General features: G+C 35.7%; 1 protein-coding gene across 1 annotated transcript in view; it reads right to left on the bottom strand.

Moving 5' to 3' along the window:
- The window catches only part of LOC107601026 (putative thiamine transporter SLC35F3), a 57,464-nt gene extending 52,528 nt beyond the window's left edge, over positions 1–4,936 (bottom strand). Inside the window, exons 1-2 of the mRNA XM_016293042.1 lie at positions 4,792–4,936; positions 2,919–3,133 (exon numbers count right to left, since the gene is read on the bottom strand). Coding sequence (XP_016148528.1) covers positions 2,919–3,133; positions 4,792–4,883 — 307 coding nt within the window. The 5' untranslated portion in view covers positions 4,884–4,936. The remainder of the gene's footprint in view (positions 1–2,918; positions 3,134–4,791) is intronic.
- Positions 4,937–10,047: the final 5,111 nt, after the last annotated feature.

Here is a 10,047-nt window from a genome sequence, read left to right as displayed (position 1 = left end):
GGCGGCAACAACAATACTACAGCGAGAATAAAAGTTACGCCTTCTTTCTTTGCGTGAACATTCGAGCGGCATTATGCAAATCTTCCCACATAGTGAGGTAGATATGTGGGGGCGTGTTAGAACGAGCCGTTTTAGGTAGGCGTGGCTGACTCTTAACTTTTATAAAGAATATCTCTTTGGATTTGAGACTTTAGTCTTTGCAACTTTACAGATCTTCTTTATGCACCAAGAGCTTGTAACACTCCAAAGAGAAAGGAAAAATTTAAATCGCATCATATGACCCCTTTAAATTCTAATAAAATTTCACAATATTACAATGACTGTATTCTTGATCAAATAAATGCAGAATTTAAAGAGCATAAGAGACTTCTTTCAAAAACATTTTAAAAATCTAACCAACCCCAAACTTATACTGTACATATGACAAACATTTGACTTTTCCTGAGTTTCCATATATATACACGATCTTCATCTCCTCTTTATTAAGCTAAATAGACTCTTCATCAGCATCCAATGTACGAAAGCCTCTCTTACCAATCAAATTTCACTTCCACTTAAATCAGGGGACTCATTTCACGGATGCCTGGGCAGTAAATACACAACACAGGAAGCAAACTGAGGATCACACAAGAGAATGAGGACTCTGAATTCTGCATCTAAATTTGTCATTCAGCAATAACAGCAGTACTACTCAATACACACTGATTATGCATTAAGCAATGTTATCCAAAGTGACTTACAGTAAACTTGCTTCAGAGACTTTCTAGAACAAACTATGGTTCAGTGTTTTGCTCAAGGGCAAAATAGTGACAGTGGAACCATTCATGCATCACTCTTTCTATGTCTTGAACCTGTGACCTTTGGGAACCCAATCAAAACTTAACATCCTATAACATCTATAAGTTATTTGTACAGTAGCCCCAAAAAGTATTTTCAAACTTTAAAAATGTGAATATACTTCATTAGATAAAAAAATAAACCAATATCAAAATTATATGCAGTATATGCAATAATTTTGTATTATTTTTGAACAATATATCTACGGTTTGATATAGCTATTAAACAGTTTTAATATATCTACGGTTTAATCGTGTATATAATATATATAAATACATATTATATATAAAATACAACATTTTTCGTTGTGGCTAAGACTCCTGCGATGATGAACAAATAATGAAAAGTTAAATACAGAATCTCAATGTATTGTGTAACAAAAGCATTTCTTGTTATGTCCCAATGAAAGGTCAATTGGATGGTGTTTTATAAGAGTCAGAATACAGCCTCACCAGGCATTACTTTGCCTATTTCTGAGCACACAGTGGGTCCCAAAACATGCAGACAGCTCCTTTATCTAAAGGGAACAGTCACACAAAAGAGGATAAACAGGATTGGGACGGGAAACTCTTTTCTTTATATCTGTAAAGTAGAAACACCCACCTCACCTGTGCCAAGATTGTGTCCATGTCCTTAAAAGATCTGTTATTTTAAGGGATGTAGGCATCATCAAATGTCTCAGTGCTCCATGCAATATTTGCAATAACTCACTGCACCTCCAGCAGAATCAATCAATCGATCAATCAATCAATCAATCAATCCCTATGAGCCAAATAGTTGAAAGTGTCAAAATTCAAAAACCACAGTCTGATATAATCGTGTGCTGTCATAGATCAAGATTCAGTTTAAGTCGTCGGCTTCTTAGATGTTTCTCCTGAAAAAAGACCCACATGTGCCTCTTCTAAAGTTTCAGAAGTCAAGTCACTTTTAATTATGTAGCTTTACAATACATATTGTTTCAAAGCACATTGTTTTTTCCAAACTCTGCAAAGCAGCTCTATAAAGACAATAGTGTCATTATTCACCTGAAGTCAGTTCAGTGTTGATTCAGATTCGGTTCAATAACTGTGTAAAGTTCATCAATAATAAAACAAAGTCCTTTCAGCTGTAAGCAGCTCTATAGAAGACAATAGTGTCATTATTGAGCTTGAGTCAGTTCAATGTTGGTTCAAATTCAGATCAATAACTGTTGATGTTGCAAAATTTGTAAATTATCAACAAATTAGATTCAGCTATAAAGCAGCTCTATGACAACAGTGCCATCATTATTATGGGGTAAATTACTCTAAAAAGTAATTAATTATTAGCTACTAATTACATCTTCAACAGTGTAATTAGATTACTGTACTAATTACTCACTCTCTCAAAAATATTGCATTACTAAATACTAATTACATTATATATTCCATATCATCCTCGACCAGTTGAACAATACAAGGAGTGTATTTCTTTCAAATAAATAATACAAAATTGCATAAATTGAACTTAATTGAATTTAATATTAAATCCACTATTGTTTTATGTAGAATTGATCTGTAGTCCATACACTATTTAATGCAATTGCATCAGAAGTAATTAAAGTACAGAAAAATGAAGAGTAATCCCTTACTGTACTTTTTAAAAGGGGAAAGTAATGAAAGTACAGTAATTAATTACTCTGTAATGCATTACACCCAGCACTGGTCATCACCCAGCTCAATTCAGTTCAACTTCTGTGTTAGTGCAAATCAATCAATATAATAACGACTAGTAAGCAGAAATATACAAAGAAATCTCAACAATTATCAAATTGAACTCTGCAAGCTAAAATCTGAGATCTCATTATGAACTCAAACATTCTCAATTTCTTCCAAGACCAAATGATCTGATCTACTGCCATTCATTTTGTAGCTCGGGATTATTCTTGCATCTCAACAATGGTCTCGTTTTTATTTCTCCAAAAGACTGTTTTTTTGAGAAACATCTGCTAAGCTCTGAAAGAACATCTAAGCAATAACATGTTCCTCTGGGAGACTCTCAACACCTTGATGTTTCACAGCTGTTCCACACAATCAATTCGTTAGTAAAAACGAGTGGCTTACTCTTATAAACGGCATTCCACGGCTGGTAGCCATAATAGCCCGTGATTCTCAAGATCCTCTCCTCGATGGACGCGCTGTTGATGTCCTCAACTGATCGAGATGACTTCAGGTCCTCTTTAATTGATTCATCCACCACCAGGTACTTGAGCTGGCGGAGTTGGGGGCTGATGTCGGACAGCCTTCTGGGACTCACCTCGGGGGATTTACGCATTCCGCTGGAGACAAGAACACAAAGTTGGAATCGCGTTGGCTTCGAGCGCTTGCCACCGACGGTGAGGTGTGCCAGTGAGAGCGTGGCACACGAACAGACCTTCTCATTACATTGGGATTCGGATAGTCCACCTCTTTAAACAGAGGATAGGGTGTTTCTCAAACAAACACTCCGCGTAAAACGGCTTCCGAGCGCGCAGCTTTGTTTCGGTGCGTAACGAGGGTGGATTCGCGAATCTTCACCCTCCACTCACTGGCACTGCGAGCGGAGGAGGCAGAGGGGCTGAGAGATGATAACCAGACATGACTGCTGCTCCGTACAGTGTAACTCTATACTGGCACAGTAGGCCACGAACCATTTGATGGAAAGTATAGATAATGCAATTGTGAAATACACAAACAATTGATATAAAATGTCATATATGTAATAAATGTTTAGTGCACTAAAAATATTTTTTGAATCTGTAAAACAACAACAATTATTGGAGTACGTTTTACAAGACAATACTATTTTAGTCTTTCTTTTAATACAATGTGTTACTTGCCGTTTATTCGTAATTATTTATTAATTCACAATCAATTTCTGAGTGAAAGTGTTTTAAAGTAAACCCTACACCATTTTTTCCCCTCAGTGTAGAGCCTTTCTTAAATTAAATTAATAATAGGCTACTGAAAATAACAGTGATAATAACGATTGGGTAATCACGTAATAACAACAAAACTAAAATCATTCATCGAAACATAATTTCGCGGTAGAATAAAAAATACCACCCCCCCCCCCCCCCCCCCCCACACACACACACACACTATATTACGAGTTTTAATTCAAATATGTAACATAACATGTTGGGTAGGAATAAATAAATAAACAAACAAACAAACAAAGCAGAAGCTGTTTTTGGACCACGGTTATCAGTTCATGATCTTCGATGGGTCTGGCAGTTACAGTCGCAATATGATAGATAAGAACTTAGTGAATTTGCTTTTACAAATGAAAAAAAGGACTTGACAGCATATGGCAGATTTTAGTTAGGGTAGTTTCTTATGCTGCAGTCTATTTGGCCACAGGGAGGCGTGCGCGATTCAGCTTTACGCACCAACTCCACTGACGCTCCTTTCACATGTGGAACAATTAACGCCACTGTTGGTGCTTCTCACAAATGCCGTGTTAACAATCTAACTTTATTTTGCAGTTTAATATTGTTAGTACTTTTAAAGTGTTTGCCCCCCCAATCCTTTCTTACGTTTTAGCATCAGAATGCGCATGCAAGGAAACTGGCATTACATAGTCTCAAAGTAATAGTATTTAATATCTATATACTATTAAATACCATTAACTTTCAAATAACTGTGAACTGTAATATCCGCCCTGTTGTAATGAATAGAAATCGTTAAGAATACCCAGATGCGCATCAGACTTACAGCACCATTTATAGACTTGTGCGTAATGAGCTCAGAGCTCTGTATTTAGTTTTTTTTTTTTTTTTATCACTGTCATCACGACTGACTCTAACCGGGCTTTGTTTTAGAAGCTTAATTTTTTTCTCAATCCCTGAATAGAAAGACAGCTACTACATCTGTCACGACTCAAAAGTGACGCTGAGTAAACAACACAGCACGTAGGCTATTCTACTCATGCATAGGTGCTTTTTAAAATGCTTACATGGGCATCAAGGTGGTCGGTGGTCCCAGGTAACACATGCAGTCCCTTCGGGGGCGTCCGAGCAGGTCTCCATCTCCATACATGATCCCCATGAAGGACAGCAGATCACTGCTCACACGCACAGAGACACACGGACTGGACTGGTCCGCTCTCCCACTCTCACGCACACTCCAGCCGTGGCATTTACAGATTTTCAGATAGTATCAGCTGTCACACCTCCAGCGGTTTCTCAGAACTACAGCGCCATCTGACGGTGGATGCAGTTTCGTGCTGCATGTTTTACTGGACTGTAAAACTCGAGGAGAAAGACGGTCCACCTATTCAAAGTAACAGCAAATCGAAATGATCCAAGCTATCATTCAGTTTTTTAACCAAACTCGTAGGCCTCTTAGCAATTTAGGTCTTCGTTAGAAGTACACGGATAGCTATATTTTAATGCAAGTACACTACTAGTCAAAAGTTTTTGAACAGATTTTGTCAGATTTTTTATGTTTTTTTAAAGAATTCTCTTCTGTGCACCAAGCCTGTATTTATTTGATCCAAAGTACAGCAAAAACAGTAAAATTCTGAAATGTTTTTACTATGTTTCTTGAACAGCAAATCAGCATATTAGAATGATTTCTGAAGGATCATGTGACACTGAACAGTTGAGTAATGATGCTGAAAATGTAGGTTTGATCACAGGAATAAATCACAATTTAAAATATATTCAAATAGAAAGCAATTATTTTAAACTGTAAAACTATTTCACAATATTGCTGATTTTTCTGTATTTTGGATCAAATAAATGTAGGCTTGGTGAGCAGAAGAGAACACATTAAAACTATTTCTGTTCAAAAACTTTTGACTGGTAGTGTAGCTATAACAAAATGATTTTTCGAAGCTGTAAATAAAGTTTACAGGAGTGCGTTTTACAAGAAAATAGCTACAGTTTCAGTCTTTTCAGTCATGTTTAATGCAATGTGTTACTTGTCGTTTCTTTATGAAATTTACTATCAATGTCTAAGTGAAAATTGTTTCAAAGCCATTTTCTCAGTCTGTAGGTTTTAACAGGATTGTAAACATTTTATAATAATGATAAACATTAGTCAGAAGCATATACTATAAAGTAACTATAAGACTATAGAGGTAACTATAAGACTATGTGCTTTACCATCTTTTTCGGACGAAACAAAGGTCGACAAAGACTGCTAATATTGTAAATATATCACTTTAGCTATAGTATATTTCCATAACCAGCCAAACACAGAACATTCCCTTAACGTTAGTATTTGGTTCCTGTTTGGTTATATTTGGGAACCAAATAATAACGTTCCTGAAACATTCATTTTAGTTTTTTTTGTTTGTTTGTTTGCTTTTTACAATCATAAAATAACGTCCCCAGAACGTTCTGGGAACCAAAAATGATATTGAATGTTTAAAGTCTTTTAGATAATATATGTTTCTCTAACCAAATTACTGTTTATGCTGCACTGTTTGTCTACAGACTGTCCCTTGAAAATTACCTTTATTATTACATTTAATGATCTAGAAAAACCAAAAAAAACAATCAACAACTTTGTGAAAACAACTTAATGAATGTGCTAAACTATGTCTTAATGAAAGTGTTTCTTTGGGGGGTTAGGTTAGGTAGATTATCAAAATATCATTAGCTCAGTATAAATACAGTAGATAGAAAAACAATATGCTGGTCCTCCGAGTAAAGGCTCACAGTAGAAAATGCAGAGGAACAAAGTTTCAGAAAGTCTCCAAACAAAATATGAGCAGCAGGAAAGACCAGTTCATCATATTACTGTGCTCTGTGTTGTTTTCAGTGAACACCTCCTTCTTATTATTTTTCCACTGAGCAGTTTACACACCAAAGAAAAAAAACATTGTGTCCTTATTATACGGTACAAGCACTCTTCAGGGGCTAAAAATAGATGACATCTTAAGAGCTCGCAATTTATCCTGCTCATGTCTGTTTTTCAGCAAGAAAAACACAGTGTCCCCATTATTGTATCGAATCAAATGTTGTAATATAGGGATAAAAGAAAGTAGAAAAGATCTGTCATTCGAATTTGATAAAAATCTTGAGTTTGCCACAGTCTCCCTCAAATAATATTTCAAAGAATAAGATAACTTTCAGTCTTTCAGACCCAAAAAGCCATAGTTAACATGTGTCAAATGAGTCTGATGTAGCTCGTCTATTGTAGCTGGTCAGAATTATGATGGTTAAGACTTTGTGAGAAGGTAGAATGAAATGTCCTTGCTGTTTCCCACAAAAACCCACCCACAAGGCTGTATGGTATCCAGTCTATGTCACGAACAGTTTTCATGGTGACTATTCTTGTTAGAATCAAAACTGAAGAGAGTACATCCTGTTTTGGTGCAGTTATGGTCTATTTATTATTTCTAATTTGGGCTATATCATACTTGTTGATTGTAGATTATTCTCTGTTGTCTAGTTTACCAAGGCAACTTGTTGTAAGGAGAACTAGAAAAGCTTTGGCTTGTGTGTTGAGACAAGCTGGACTTCTATCATTCATATTTTATAGAGACATGCTGGGTTTCACAGCTGACCCTTTATACCCATATTTAAAGACATAAATGAATGCTCATCTTTTGTTGCTGTGTTTTCGTCCTACATTTCTTGATGTGGCTGGTCTTGTATTTAGGTCACCAGCTTTCCCTGTTGCCATGTAACCAAAGACGCTGTCTGCTGATGGGCTCTCGACTGGCCCTTGAGTCCAAAACCCAGCATCCGTGTTCAGCTCTGAGGCAATGAAAACATGCATCATACATATACAACTACACAACCAATCTGACTAGAAATAATAGGAGTTGTGCTTCAGTGCTGGTGGAAATCACTGAGAGCTGTCGAGTTAACCTTGAACTAAGAATTATGCAAATTTTCACCCATCCGTTATTTATTTCTGTGTTTATTTTTATGGTAGCATGTGCAGCTACTGTAGCACAAATAGATGCCAATCTGGTATTACAGAACACATCCATATTAAAAGATGAATAATTCATGACCTGAATGCAGCAACAGGTTAATAGTCAGTAACCATGTGGTCACACTTTTGCAATCTAAAAGTTCTAATCTTTTCTTTTGAAATGTGTGAATAGCTGTCTGTGCAGCTGTTCAGTGTTCATTTTGACTTTTGTTTGTCAAATTCAGGTATGAAATTTGTAACTATATACAGAGCTAGTACAAAGCTCATGTGTTTTATTTTAAACCGTTGAATTTGATAACTCCTGAACAGGCAATGTTTCTGCACTATAAATTGAGGTGGCCTGCGGTGCCAAAGAAAGAGAGTCCAGAGCAGCTATCATTTATTGAGGCCTTCTCCAATAGGGTCTTCTTCATGAACACAGAGATTAAAGGAAACCAGGACAGGCAGAATCAGAGGACTATGGGTACAAAAAGTGAAAAGCAGAAGTGAAGTGGTAAAAAAATAGACCAAGAGGAGAAGTGAACTATAGAGTACAATGGCGTTTCACTAAATAAGAAGTATTGAAATATGCAGTATATATGTGTATATGTAGGGGTACAAAAGTATTTTGAAATGTAACTATGCATTATATGCATAACAATTCACAAGTTGAAATTAAAATAAATGAAAAATGTATATATACTGTATATATTTTTTCAGATTTATATTTACATTGTCATTTAGCAGATGCTTTTATCCAAAGCAACTTAAAAATGAGGACAATAGAAGCAATCAAAATCAACAAAAGAGCAATAATATGTGAGTGCCGTGACAAGTCTCAGTTAGCCTAATGCAGTGCGCATGGGTTTTTTATATAATAATTCAAAAGAAAAGATGAGGGGGTGACCAGTGGCTTGGTTCTCCAAAGAATAGAAGTCTAAAGAATAGAAAAAGAATAGAGAATGCTAGTGTTAGAGGGTAATTTTTTATAATAAATAAAAAGAAAACAAGTAGTTAGAATAAAAATATAGAGAGTGCAAGTGAGGGTCAAATGTTGTTTTGTAGGCAAACAATAATGCCTTGAATTTTATGCGAGCAGCTATTGGTAGCCAGTGCAAATTGATAATCAGAGGTGTGACATGCACTCTTTTCGGCTTGTTAAAAGACTAATCTTGCAGCCGCATTCTGGATTAATTGTAGAGACTTTTAAAGATTTTAAATAATATTTTAGTATTTGGTTTGTTTTGTTCATTTTGTATTTTATTTTATTTATTTTATTTTTCTTTAAAGCTGTATGAACTCTCCAAGTTTGTTCAGGATGATTTGAGATGCTCCAAAGAGCATCTTGTGCTTCTGCACAAATTAGTTCACATGACCATAGCCAAAAATGTGCTTATTTTATATTAGTGACCTAGAAAAAGTGCATAAATGTGCACTTTTGTGCTGTGTTCTACTCTGTTTATTCCAAAGTTCCAATGAAACAAAGCAAACAAACAGTTTTTCAGTCTCAGACTCTTCACCCTACTGTTTGTTTATGCAGCAGATAGAGTGATATGTGCAGAAGAATTCAATATGTACAGTACTAAGAGACGAGCATACGAGAAATCATAAGTGAATCTCCTAGAGAATCACATTCTTTTGGCACTCACAGATGTAAGTAAGACAAAGTATGTATTTGTGTCTCAATTGTTTGATTGGGTTCTATTTGAAATATTTTTCAAATATACAAAATTTTAAATGGCTCTTAAGCTCCATTAGATATTAGACCGTTCATACTTATATATATATATATATATATATATATGTGTGTAACATTCATATAACATTCATATATTAATTTATACAATATTTAGCCTATTGTATACGGTAGATACAAAATAAATATACAACGATAAAGTCAGTAGACACAGATAGCGCATTTAAAGGCAGGCAGTAGATCGATAGCAGCCCATGAAGCTGTGACAGATGGAGAACCAAATTAAGTGGTGGTGAGAGAAGAGAGCTGATAAAGTGGGATGCAGACGAAGGCATGACATGCCAAGTCATGGCCACCAAAACAGCATTAGAAGAAGGAGGGATAGAATCAGTGCTGTGGGAGAGAAGAAGGCTAACGATCATATTTAAATGACTAACTTAACCCCAGCACTAAGATTTCCCTCAAATTTCACTCTCAAAACATTCAGTATAAGCAACATCTTGCATGTTTCAAGCAATGTGCTTCCTCCATCACATAATTCAACAACGTAATGTAAACACTGAGCTTGTGTAAATATTTAATATGTAATATTTAATGCATGGAGGTATGCATGGTGACAGGCCTCTCTACTCTCTGAGCTGA

This window comes from Sinocyclocheilus grahami, unplaced genomic scaffold (genome assembly GCF_001515645.1).
Source record: "Sinocyclocheilus grahami isolate Dianchi unplaced genomic scaffold, SAMN03320097.WGS_v1.1 scaffold297.1, whole genome shotgun sequence".
In the NCBI taxonomy this organism is placed as follows: Eukaryota; Metazoa; Chordata; class Actinopteri; order Cypriniformes; family Cyprinidae; genus Sinocyclocheilus; species Sinocyclocheilus grahami.
Note: the sequence above shows the minus strand (reverse complement) of the source record. Positions and strands in the feature narration are given on the sequence as shown.